Source organism: Hylobates moloch, unplaced genomic scaffold (genome assembly GCF_009828535.3).
Source record: "Hylobates moloch isolate HMO894 unplaced genomic scaffold, HMol_V3 SCAFFOLD_4, whole genome shotgun sequence".
Taxonomy (NCBI): Eukaryota; Metazoa; Chordata; class Mammalia; order Primates; family Hylobatidae; genus Hylobates; species Hylobates moloch.
Window position 1 is genome coordinate 10975771 of NW_026652279.1, and position 13838 is coordinate 10989608.

A 13838-nucleotide genomic window follows, 5' to 3' on the forward strand; every position below is an offset into this window, starting at 1 on the left:
CTATAGGTACACAATGGATTGGAAATTTTAAAAATTGGTCTTTCACTACTGATAGTTTGAGAAGCACTACTCTAGAAAATAATCTAAACTTGCCTATTGCACTGAAGAAAGTCATTCTTCCAGTTCTGGAAGCTCTTTAAGGACTCACCTTTGTAGAAACTTCTTAGTCTGAGCCTTTGTTCCTAAGAACAGATCAATAGTTTAAAACAATTCTGGAATCTTTATTTCTTATAATATTTAAGCTTTTGTGAGTACAAGGAAGAATTTTGAAAAATTTTCTCAAATATAGAAAAATAGATAAACATCAAGGAGGGTGAGGCAATTTTAAAAATCTACGTTGTTAAACATACATCTTTATGTGGTAGATCAGTATGTCTTGATAGAGAGGCCCAAGATATATTAGGCAAAAAACAAAACAAACAAAAAAAAACTAAGTTGTAAAACTGTACTTGTAATATGCTGGACTTTTAAAAAATTACTATATGCATAGAAAAAAATCACTATATGCATAGAAAAAAATCCAAACAAATATACGATAAATTAACTATTACATCTGTGAGTGTTAGGCTAAGGGGCACAATTATGTTTTTGTTATGTACTATTTTGGTTTTGCATTTAAAATTTTTACCATGGTATTTTGTAATAAAAAAGAGGAAACATACATGCTGAATAATGTACTTTTGTCACTTTTGGCTTTTAATAAATAACGTAGTTTAATTGGTTTAATATCAATGTGGTTGAGAAATATTTTTCAAAAGAGACAAAGAAATTCATGCAGTAGGATTGCTGAGCTTCCATTTCCTTCTTCCCCCCCCTTTTTTTTTTTCTTGAGACAAGGTCTGGCTCTATTGCCTAGGCTCGAATGCAGTGGCACGATCCTGGCTCACTGCAACCTCTGCCTCCTGGGCTCAAGACATCCTCCCAACTCAGCCTCCCAAGTAACTGAGATTACAGGCACACATCACCATGACTGGCTAATTTTTGTATTTTCCTAGAGAGGGGGTTTCATCATGTTGCCCAGGCTGGTCTTGAACTCCTGAGCTCAAGCAATCCTCCCACTTCGGCGTCCCAAAGTGCTGGAATTACAGGTGTGAGCCACCATGCCTGGCCCTGAGCTTCCATTTCTATACCTTCTTTTCCTCTTTGGGAGCCAAGTTATATTTTCCCTTTCAAGGCATACTTGCAAGCGTAACCATACCATTTCTGGAACAGAAAAGTGTTATTTTATGCAAGATACATGTATGGAAATATTAAGGTCTCCCTATATTTCATTTCCACTCCCTTCTCTACATTATGTAGGATTAAAGGATGTCAGAGAACTAATTTCTTGAATTTAGAAGACCTGTTTGCCAGTCTGTGAAATTAGTATATTTACTTGCTACAAATAAACAACATTCCCAAGATTAAAAAACCTAAAAGTTCTCATCAGTCATCCTTAGTGAGACAAACTTCCGTGTTTCATCAATTCTAAGGCAACTTTATTGTAAGACACAGCATTATTTTTAATGTACTATTAAGAAAAAACTGCCAATTCAAGTAGAATATGCCGTCAATAAAAAGATGAACCATGTTTTCAAATGTAAATATTTAAAAATGTACATCCTGGAATTGATAAAATACGGTAATACTACAAATAAAAATCCGAAACCTTGCCCAGTATGATTACTTGAAGTAGAGCACTGCAACCTGCTTCACATGAACCCCTGACATAAATGGAAGAAAACGTAGACATTTTCAGTAGCACACCTTTTGTTTATTGACCTATGTAAAAAAATAATAGGTCTTGAAAAGTCAGAACAATAAAAGAATATGCAAAAGGGTTATTTCTGATTCTAGAAGGCTATACAAATATGCAAAAAAGGAATAAGTTATTTTTTTTTTGCTTGTCTTTTTTCCAAAATTTTTTCCCAAACTTCATTTCTAATTATACAAATGACTAAGGACCAGTTTAACAAATCGTTTTTATGTATATATTACATGCTTTGGAATATAGATAGAAAATGTTCCAAAAAAGTTGTTCAGAAACTTTTCTATTCACAATATGAACAAGAAACTTGTATAAAAGAGGGGGGAAAGGAGCACCTTTTATGGAATTTTGAAGCAAAGATGACAAAAAAGATCAATCTGGAATATGGAAATCATTTGCTTTAAAAAACAAACAAAACCCTAGAATAAACCATAGCTAATTAGTTCTTCCAAGGAAAGTATGAGGTAGTTTTAGCCTCATAATTAAATCCACTGCAGCTTGGAGTTTTTTTGTCGTTGATGCTGTTGTTTTTCTTTTTTAATGTTAACCTTGTTTTTGTCACTTGGTGACTTGGAACTACTTGTGGAATCCAGACTTGTTTAATTTTCTAACGTTCACCATTTTAAGGCACGCAATTCATCTACGATGAAGTGGCTTTTTTTTTCTGTTGTTTTGGATGCTTTCTGTATCATCTTAAAATGCTTTTATAAACTCATAACTATAAAAACTTTCCATATTAAGTCTGCCACTTCAAATGACAGCTGAGTTGGAGAATTACCAGCCAGAACAATAGCTCATCATGCAATTAGTGGAGAAAGGAAAAAGGAGCTCCATGATATTGTACCTTAGAACATTCTCCAAGCAGACTTTGTCAATTATTCAGTGGGCTGCTTCATTTTCCCCGATCTGCTACCATAAGTTATATTACAGGATGCTACGGTAATCAGTTTTTCCAGAACCCATTTTATGGTGCTTATGAAAAACATCACTCTTTATAATATCCTAAAAAACATTTACACTCATTCAGAACTTCATGAAAATCCAGCTTCAAGTAATTTTCCAATACTGTCTAAATTGTCCATGTCTGTGTAGAAAGAGCATGTTACTCTTTGTCAGCTCACGAATTCAAACTCTGATGTGAGCAATGACTCTGGAGCTTCTGGTTCCCCTTCTCTCACCCTGCTGAATTGTACTCTGAGATTTCCCCTGTCCTTGTTGCCGTGGGACATCCTGAATGCCCTTTCATGTTTTTGAGGTTTGCCTTTAACAACTTTTTTTCCCTTAAAAAGTGCTTGCTATTGATGAAGGCTTCACACTGAGTCCTCTCTTGGCAATACTCCAACACGTGGGCAGACCTTACAGTTAGGTTAGTGCCTAGAGTTTGAAAGGCCAAATCCTCCTTTAGGGGCTTTGTGGGGCTTGGTGTGTGATTCACTGATTCACTTCCAGGGCAACTAAGTCTTCTCTTTAACCTTTGATGTCTTTAGGTTTCTAAAACGAACGTCCTCTCGGAAGACAAATACAATTTGCAAGGCACACTAGTGTGAGAACGCAGTGCTTGGTCAGGAGGTCCAACTGCGGTTCAGACTAATGTTCCAGGCTTTGAATCTTCATGCCAAAAGAGTCTCTGCTCACTACTCTCCAGGCTGTCTTCCAGCTGGTTTCCATCTGTACCATCCAGTTGACTGATTTCCATGTATTGTCTATTAAAGAAAACCAGTAAAGTGACTACTTGTGGCCATATTTTTGTCCCCACAGCACAAAGACTACTACATTTAAAGAAGTTAGTAGGAAGCTCTGTTAAGACAAATTTCCCAAAATATAGAGATAAGGGAAAGGATAAGGATGACTGCATGTTCTTTCAATGTCATACTGGAGCATTGTTTAACAGGCCCATAAAAGGTATTATTTAATTGTCTGGAAAGATATACCTTTGTTTAACTTGTATTTACCATTGATCAGGACCCAGACTGTATTAAGTTACATGTTAACTTATAGATTTTTGTCTCAAAGAAATACAAATAACTTGTCTAGTAAAAAAGATTATGGTTACAGTTTTATTGACCTATAGGACATTAACTGGTTTTGTATCTAATTTAGGAGTCTCTTCCAACACTCTTTCTTTCAGTGTCTCGAATTCTCTTTGAACCAGCTTTACCATCCTGCTAGTTCACTTATTAATGAGTTAAACAAATCTTTGGCCCATGGCCATTTTTATTTGTGTGACAGCTATATTTTTAACTTTTTAAAAAGTATATTGTGACAATCACATTTGAAGTATTCTTCAAATTAAGGGAATATGCTAGATGCTTTCCTCAGGGATAAAATAATATATTTAGAAGGTGGCAGGGGCACATAGGGACATATTTGATATCCCTAGGGTTTATGGGTCAGGCATAAATTGGAAGTGACCCAGGAAACAGCATCATATTTAAAAATCATATGCATATTTAGATGGGAATTCCAAATGAGAGCATCCTATCACACAAACCATTCTGATAAGCAAAACCGCATTATTGTAACGGTAGGTTAAGAGAGATTAGATAGTTAGTTGATTTCTTTTTTATTCTACATTCCAAAGTATTTTAGTAAAGATGATTTTTTTTAAAGTCTTTGGAAGAAGAGCTTTGGAAATAAAGGTTTTTAGTGTTTTCATGTAACATAAAAAACAAAGCCAGATTTCATAATTTCACACATCAGTCAGTGCAAGCAAAACTCCTGCTATGCAAGAAGCAACACACAGATTGGAGGTACTGTACTTACTACAGCTGGCTACACTTAGCAAAAGAGAATTTACAACTGATCTCATTTCTGGAGACACAACCATTCTTGGGGATAGATGCCCTTGGTTTTGCCTAGTAATAGAGTTAGATAGGAAAGGAGAAAGGGAATGGAAAATAGGAGGTGAAAGAAAAAAGTTATTTGAAAATACAGTTTGCAGCAGCAGAGCCAAGAATTGACTGTATTATATACTAGGTAGCTTCAACATTTCTACTTTGGAAAGATTATGCTAATGACAATTATGCCAATTGTACTAGAAAAAAAATTTTATTGGCAAAAATTAGTACCTTTCTATAATTTTAAGACCTGGATACTCTAGGGCAAAGGATCTTTAACTAATATACACTTTATTTTAAAAAACAACAAAACACTAATATATTGCCATGCATTTCAAATCTGGCTTAATGGAAACATCTAGTTTTTCATCTTTATCTTAAAACCTAATTTCTCTCTTATTTTAAAAATCATGATTTCATAAAAACGATTTACAGAATTTTAGAGCAAATTTCTAAAGCTTTATGAATGATTGTTATTATCCTTGCCTTGTTAATAGGTTAAACTGATCAGACTGTATCCTAAAAAGAATCCTAAATAAACAAATGGATAGAAAGAAGTACTTCTGTATCTCTGTGGCTGGAAGGGCAAAGTGGCAAATCTTTCTGGAAGGCAAGAGCTTAAAAAAATACACTTTTCAATTTAATCCATTAACTCTACTTATTGGAATGTATCCTAGGAAAATAATCTGGGATTCAGACAAATATCTTAGACAAAGATGTTAACAGCTGCAATACTGGGCTGGGTGCCATGGCTCACACCTGTAATCCCAGCACTTTGAGAGGCTGAGGCGGGCGGATCATGAGGTCAGGAGTTCAAGACCAGCCTGGCCAACATGGCAAAACCCTGTCTCTATTAAAAATACAAAAATTAGCCAGACGTGGTGGTATGCGCCTGTAATCTCAGCTACTTGGGAGGCTGAGACAGGAGAATCACTTGAATCTGGGTGGCAGAGGTTGCAGTGAGCCGAGATCGTGTCACTGCACTCCAACCTGGGCAACAGAACAAGGCTCCGTCATGGGAAGAAGAAAAAAAAAAAAAAAACAGCTGCAGTACTTTAATAAAAAAAAGAAAGAAAAATCTAAAAGCCTCTCAAAAAAAAAAACTTCAAAAAATGAGGAGCTAAGTAGGGTATATTTGAGTGGAATATCATATTGGTCATATAAAATAAGGTTTAAAGAGTTTTAAAACACATAGGAACATGGTTATGTTATGATGTTAAGTTTTTTAAAAAATGGAGATGTAGAATTTCACGTACAACATAAGATGTAAAACTGTATGTACAATATCATTATAACTATGTTAAATGGACAGAGAAAAATGGGGAAAATATGCCAAAATGTTAAGAGCTGCTATCTCTGGATGGTGGAATTATGGCTAATTTATTTCCTACTTATTTATCTTTTTATTATAAATTTTTCATCATGAGCTCATATATGCACACGCATACACAAACACACAATACGGATCTTTAAATAGCTTCTAATTTCCTCTATGTTGTGCCCCCTCTGATCCCCTATCAAGCCATCTTGGGCTGTCTGATATTTATGAGCAGACTTGGTAAAAAGAGATTTTCTCTAAAAATGCTTAACACTTCCTGAGTCCAGTGACAGTAGTGTTAAGGATATTAGAATTGCATAACGCACCAAAAACTGTATAATCATTTCTGAGTCAACAAAAAGGCAAGTAAAATTACACAAACACGAAAATAATTTGCAAATATATTGTTAAAAAGCGGTTAGAAGTAAACTGAAAAGGCTTGGCTCAAATTTTAGGCCAGTCATTTTGGTTCTTGCTCCTAACTCATTTTCAAACATTATTTACAGAAGTCCAAGCTATTTGACATCCTCTGAAGTATATTTTCATTAAAATTCTATTTTGAGTATACCCTTTGTTTAGCTGAGACAATTGGCTTAATATTTCAAGCCAAGAAAAACTCCCACTGAATGTGGAGAAAAAAAAGGCATTTGGGGCTGAATATTTCCAATTTGCTTGTAACAGTGAGTGTCTAGATAACAAACTGCTGAATTCTCAAATTTACCAGCATAGAAACCTTTATAAGTTGTAGTCTGTAAAACTTAGTATATAGTCTGTGCCTGAAGCAATATGACTTAAAGAAACTAAAATTACACATTCTACAAAAAGCAGAAAATGCCCTACTTCTTGGTATCATGGGTGTGGATTATCTTTTGTGGGAAAGTAAAAGGGAGAAATGACCTCTTCAAACTTAATTCCTGTGTATAAGAAGAACTTTTTTAAAAAGTAATTCAGAGTTTGCAATTTTTAAAAAAATCAATTTTAACAAATTGCTCTTGTACATTTCCTCTAATGTTTACAAAGAACTACTGTTACAGACAAACAGGACAGCTGGCTGTGTCTGTTGCTTCATAACAAACATAGGATCAGATAAAAAACACAGCAAATGTTTGAAATCCAGCCTACCAACTGTCTAAGGAACCTTGGTATGAACAGCCTTTCCTGGAGTAGAGAGATTTTTCCTGCAAGGTTTCGAAAGAGACTTAAATGGACATATCACTAATAGGATTTCAAGTACCATAATTTAAAAAATAAAAGCTTCAGACTCAGAATTCAATGTACAGACTAAAGAACAGAATGCGTTAGATGAGGGGTTAGCAAACTTTTTCTTAAAGGCCAGATATTTTTGGCTTTGGTGTCTGTGCAAGTAGTTCTTTGTAAACATTAGAGGAAATATACAAGAATTCAATGTAATACTGAAGACCAGGGTCAAATTTGAATGAGTTAGATTAGGGGTTAGCAAACTTTTTCTTAAAGGCCAGATACTGTTTGGCTGATGGTGGCCAGATATTTTTGGCCTTGGTGCAACTACTGATCTCTGCCCTCATAGTGCAAAAACAGCCACAGAGAACATGTAAGTGAATGAGTGTGGCTATTCTCCAATGAAACTTTATTTACCAAAACAGGTGGCAGCCGAAGTTGGCCCACAGGGTAGAGTTTGCAAACTCCTGAACTAGATTATCTGACATTTGTAAATTAGGATCCCTAAATTCTTTTCAACTGGAACAGGCTCCTAGGATTTTCCACCACTGCTTCCTCACCTGCTTGGAGAGGGTAAAGGATTATAGACATTGCCATAGCAGCTGGTGTAAGAAGAATGTGCTGGAGTCTCGTAATCCGACAGCCCTATGGTCAACTGGGTCCTCCAGTTCCCAGAAGCATTTGTAGAAGACACTGGAAATAAAAATGGAAAAAGAGATAAAATTAATGGAAATATTAAAAGTGAAAAATTGTTAAGGTCATTCAGATGTACATTGCAATCAGCTTTGTCAGAGCAGAGATTTAAAAGGGTTTGAAATAACAGAGTTCCTATTCCAATTTAGTGACTTCCTGGCTATGTGACCTTAGGCAAGTAGTTTATCCTCTTGAAGCCTCAGTTTCCTCATCTATAAAGTAGGGATAATAATATTAATATATTCTGTATAGGTATGATGCCAGGATTAAATAAGGTAATTATGAAAATCTTTAGCACCGTACTTGATACAGAGTAAGCACTCAATAAATAACTATTAATATTATTATTGAGAATAAGATTAATTGAAAGATAAATTTGTCAATTCAAAAAATAATTTAGGTTGGGGCCGGGTGTGGTGGCTTATGCCTGTAATCCCAGCACTTTGGGAGGCCGAGGCGGGAGGACCACTTGAAGCTAAGAGTTTGAGACCAGCCTAGCCAACATGGTGAAACCCTGTCTCTACCAAAAAATACAAAAATTAGCTGGGCATGGCGGTGCATGCCTATAATCCCAGCCACTCAGGAGGCTGAGACAGGAGAATTACTTGAGCCCATGAAGTTGCAGTGAACCAAGATCACACCACTGCACTCCAGCCTTGGTGATAGAGTGAGACTCTGTCTCAAAATAAATAAATAAATAAAAATAATTTTAGGTCAGCTCAGTGGCACAAGCCTGTAATCCCAACACTTTGGGAAGTCAAGGTGGGAGGATCGCTTGAGCCCAGGAGTTCAAGGCTAGCCTCAGCAACATGACGAAACCCCATCTCTGCAAAAAATACAAAAATTAGCCTGGCATGGTGGTGCACACCTGTAGTCCCAGCTACCTGGGAAGCTGAGGTGGGAGGATCACTCAAGCCTGGGAAGTCAAGGCTACAGTGAGCCATGTTTGCACCACTGCACTCCAGCCTGGGCCACCAAGCGAGATCCTATCCTAAGAAAGAAAATAATAATAATACATAAATAATTTTTTAAATAACTGAAAAGACAAGCAAGAAAACAATTCTCATACATTGCGGGAATCTTCCCATTCACGCTATGGTGTTATAAAGGTAAGATGATGAGTCTGGGTTTCTCAGAGGCCTTGGAGGAAATGTGTTCCATAAGTTGACTTATTGAAACTTGACTATTCCTTAGCCAAAGACAACACTGGCCACTAGCAAGATCAAGGCTATTTTTTGTCTTAAAAAAAGTGTGTGTGTGTTGGGGTGTGGATTGTGGGGAGAGGCGAGGTGGTAACTAGCACAGGAAGGAATTCAGGAAGAAGGGATTTAGTTCTACAGAGGAACTGAAGTGGAACAAGACAAGGACATAATTTGGGAGCGAAGCCCAACAAATGCCTCATCACTGGACATTTGTTGTTCTCTCTATAAAACCAGTTCTGCTCCACGCCTAGGATGGACAAGGTAACAACAACGCATTGATGCTCGTCCAAGACTCAAAAACCAGCACTGCTCTTTTTCCATTTCCTGTTTCTGGCTTCAGATCTACTCCTCTTCTCTCTCATACCCACAAAGTGGCTGTGATCACTATGGAACAAACATATTTCAAAACTCATCTGTAGCCCTGGATGTCATCAGGTGTTGACTAACAGATGTAACACTCTGAGTTTGAGCTTCTAAGCCATTTCCAAACTGAAATCACAGGCTCTAAGCCTTGGTGGTTAAGACGTTAGAGCTGTGGGGCCGGGTGTGATGGCTCATGGTTGTAATCCCAGCACTTTGGGAGGCTGAGGTGGGAAGATCACTTGCAGCTAGGGGTTAGAGGCCAGCCTGGGAAACAGAGCCCAGTCTCTACAAAAAAATAAAATTAGCCAGGCATGGTGGTGTGTACTTGTAGTCCTAGCTACTTGGGAGGCTGAGGAGGGAGGATCACATTGAGCCAGGGAGTTTGAGACTGACTGAGCTATAGTAGTATCACTGCACTCCAATGTGGGTGACAGACTGAGACTCTGTCTCTTTAAAAAAAAAAAAAGGAGCTGAGCTAGGATAGAATCCCCAGAATCCCCATCCCACCACTTAGTAGCTTTGGAACTTGGGTTATTTAAATTCTGTAGCCAGAGTTGCCTAAGCTGCAAAATTAGGATGATAACAATAAGCATAACAATAGCAATCACTATACAGAACTGTTGCATACATTAAATAGGAGAGTGCATGTAATGTGTTGAATGTACATGGCACCCAGTAAGCTGCCAACAAATGGTAGTTGTCATTACTAAAACTGAGTCACCGAGAGATCCTTCAGGTGGCTGGAAGGGACTACAATGCCAGGACTAATCTGGAAATTTATCTCTCCATGAGAATGACGCCCGCCTGTTGTAATACATTTCTGCAGTTATAAAGTGGAGACAGAAATGAGGGAAATTCCAGAAGGGAATTCTGGGAGTACTGATTCCATCCCTGTAGTTCTTTAAAGAGTGATGCCTTTTGGTCTGTGAGGCCACATGTTGCTGCTGTCAGCAAGGATCACACCAGGTCTGAAACAGGAAGCTTTACCTCTATTTCACCTTTACTAAGCTAGCAGCCAGGAATGTTGAAGTTCCTCAGTTACACCTGCTTCCCCCAGGCACCACCCCAGTCCTGTGCCGTAGTGACCACCCACACGCATCTCAGCCCTGCTTGTTTGGTTTTTCCCTTGTAGTACTCTGCCTATCCTGCCCAGGTTTGACCTGTGAAAGTTTCTCACATCTTGAACTTTAAAAGGAAGAAAGGTGTTTTCTAGGTCAGAGCCATAAATGATTACAGAAGCCCTTTCATATGTTAGATGTGGTCATAGATGGGACAGCCCTAGTGGAAGTCCAAAGTCCTGCACAAATAGGAGAGAACTTGAACCCAAATAGAAATCTCCATGGAAACGCCTCTTGTCAACAAGCACATGAAACTTTTAAAGGTGTAGTTTTCACTTGACTATGATACAATGACTCAGGAATCCTTATACTATGTCTCACTAAGGTGTCATGTTAATAAGGGAGAAGGTGAGACTCATGACCTATAGGTTTTCTGGCAGTTTGAGAATTCATTCATTTCTTAGAGTTTTAAAATTGCTTAATTTTTAAACATTCCTCTGGCTGCTGACTCTGAGCTCATCGTGGCCAGGAACTAGTTCAACAATGGGCCCTCCACATCTTGAATGTGGCTGCTCATTTGCTGAATAAATAAAACCATACACAGAGCCTCCCCTATCTTCTATTTCTCTACTTGAAGTACCTAGCACAACTGGGAGTAGGCAGGAAGTCCTCCGCAAATGTTAGCAGAGTTAGGGGCCAAAGTCAACATCAAGAGTATAAAGGAAACATCTCTAATCCAAATTATCTTTGAAAATCCCTTAAGTCAACCATAACGTAGTTATATATGAATACTGAGTTACAGTATGCATGGCCAGGCACTGTGGCTCTTGCGTGTAATCCCAACACTTCGGGAGGCCAAGGCAGGAGGGTTGCTTGAGGTCAGGAGTTTGAGACCAGCCTGGGCAACATAGCAAGACCCAACCTAAGCCTCCCTGTTTCTACCAAAAAAAAAAAAAAAAGCAAATTACTTAGAACAGGGCTTAATCAATACCAGCTCCTATCAGGATTCTTACGAGCCTTATGCAGGCACTTGAGCATTCAAAGCAGTCCTTAGATGGTCGAATCTTGGTGGTGAACAGGGATGGATGTGTAATTCTAATGTTTTCTGCTTACCTGAGGGTTTATTCTTTTAAAATATCAAGACTCAGTGACTTGAACACATTGAAGAGATGTGCCTGTCAACGTAAATCCTAAAAAGATAAAGCAAGTGAAACCCCTAAAACATTCCAGCCTAGGCGACAGAGCGAGACTCTGTCTCAAAAAAAACAAAAACAAAAACAAAAAAACGCTAACACAGGGCAGCACAGAGAGTATGTACTCAATCAATGTTTGCTGCATTTGAATCTACAATTTGCTTCATTAGGCTCATGTGTACTGAGTTCTTTGGGGAGCTGGAAAGAACTGTTTTTAAGTTGGAAATTCTTATTGTGGGGTTCCACCGAATGGTTGCCCCACTTTTAACCTTGAGTACTGGTCTCATGATCCGTGAAGCAGTTTTTGGTGGGCAGGAAACACGATATAAATAAAATACAGGTGTTGCGTGTTTTTACGGTATTCTCACCTGAAGAGTAGGAGGATGCACGACTGCTTGGAGAACAAGGTACTTGCAGCCCTGCAAACCCCAGGCATCTCTGCGATCCCCTGTCTGAGTCAAAGCTGGCCTGCAGGCTGTGCCCCTGATCCTTCTGCCCAGAGGCCCGCTGGTACCAGCCACGCAAGTGCTCGGCCACTAAGGCCTTGTGGATGTTTTTGGTGATGTGCTCCGATTTTGCAGCAGCCTTCCTTGGCAGCCGGAGAGTTGCATACGGGTTATGGGGTACCCGGTCAACCTCATCTTCATGAAAGGATCTGCTGTAGTCCCTCTGGCGCTCATATCCATAGTGGGCTGAGGACCGGTAGGAAGGGTTGACACTATACTGTCCCTCGGTGTCATTCTCATAGACATAACCACCACTGTAATAAAAGTCACACTCTGCATAGGGTGTGTACCCGGCAATGTAGTAACTGGAAGACGGTGGCTCCTGACTCTTTGAGTAGACACCATTCCTCAAACCATCCTTTTGTGCTAGGTTGGGCATGCTTCCTGAATTTGAAGTAGAAACATTCTGTTTCTTTGACCTCCTCCGACCCCTGGTGCGAGTGTCCAGGGTCTGGGTGGTGTAATAGGGGCCGGTAACTGGTGTCACGCAGTAATACTCTGTGCTTGATTGGCTTGTATAAGAAGACCCATCATCGAGGATTTCTGTGCTGCTGCTTCTTTGGGATTTCGAGAGGGAGAAAAATGGCTTATCGCTGTCCATCTCGGAGAACAAGCGGGACTGGGACTCCAGGCTTCCACTCCGCTGGCGGCAGTGCTGAGATGAAGATTCGGGTCTGAAAGAGGAGAAAGGCAAACTTCTCAACACCAAGAAGAAAAGGAGGACCCAAACAGGAGAAAAGAGAATACCATGCTGAATGACCGAATAGCTCGGGAATTACAATAGGACTCTGAAGGTCGCCAAAGCTGACTGCACAACAGAATCCATTGTTCACCAAATCCATTGGCTCACACGTAGGTTCATTTTGACCATGGTCAAAATGAGAAAAGAACCAGGTTCTGTTAGTTGCGCAAGCCAAATCCTTCCTTGAGGGTAGGGAAAGACATGGACTGAGGATGCACAGTTTGCATCAGAGCCTGGAAAAACAAAAACAAAAACCAAAACCCAACGTGTCTTTGGAGGGTCCTGTCTTCCTAGAGGATATGAAGATATGACACATTCGAGTGGAGGTCAGAGCTGGCTGGGCTGAGTCATGGCACTGCTATTTCCCAGCTGTATGAGCTCAGGCCAGATATTTAACCTCTCTGAATCTTACTTCCTCCTTTGTAAGATGAGGATGAAAACAATATATAATATCTACCTCACAAAAGGCTTGCTGTAGGGACTAAATAATCCAGTGCATATAAAACATTTAGCACAGCACTCACAAACATTTCAAAATGTTGCTATTGTTACTAACTTCATCCTCACCATTGAATAATGAATGGCAATCTGTGACTGGGGAAATTAAGGTACTAAAAATCTGATGTATATTCGAACAAATCAAATACATTTTCTTTGCCAACATATTTGAAACCATAAGTTAGCAGAAAATGTAAAACCATAAAACAAGGTCCTGCTACAGAAAGTCACTTGAAATGATTAAAAAACACAACAAAGCAAGACAGAACCTCAAAGCAAAAATCAACACAGCTAAGGCAACGAGAAAGAAGCTCTCTTACTCCAAGTGGCTGCTGCTGTAGGCGTTTCGGGTAAGAACCGGCGTGGTGGGCATGCTTCGTCCTCCCGGGGGCCGCCTCTCCAGAGTTTTGTAAGGGCTGCTGTGTGTCGACAGCATTTCTCTGTGGTGATAAAAAGAAGAATTCAGGAAATGATGAGTCTCTCA

The 13838-nt window shown here is 39.0% G+C and overlaps 1 protein-coding gene across 2 annotated transcripts in view; it reads right to left on the reverse strand.

Annotated features, from left to right (window-relative positions):
- Window positions 1–200: 200 nt before the first annotated feature.
- FRMD4B (FERM domain containing 4B) overlaps window positions 201–13838 on the reverse strand; it is a 275592-nt gene continuing 261954 nt past the window's right edge. The window contains exons 20-23 of one of the 2 annotated variants that reach the window (XM_032149480.2): window positions 13675–13794; window positions 11977–12788; window positions 7660–7792; window positions 201–3450 (exon numbers count right to left, since the gene is read on the reverse strand). In XM_032149480.2, the coding sequence (XP_032005371.1) occupies window positions 3330–3450; window positions 7660–7792; window positions 11977–12788; window positions 13675–13794 (1186 nt within the window). In that variant the 3' untranslated portion in view covers window positions 201–3329. The remainder of the gene's footprint in view (window positions 3451–7659; window positions 7793–11976; window positions 12789–13674; window positions 13795–13838) is intronic. The other variant, XM_058437150.1, reaches the window with a different exon arrangement.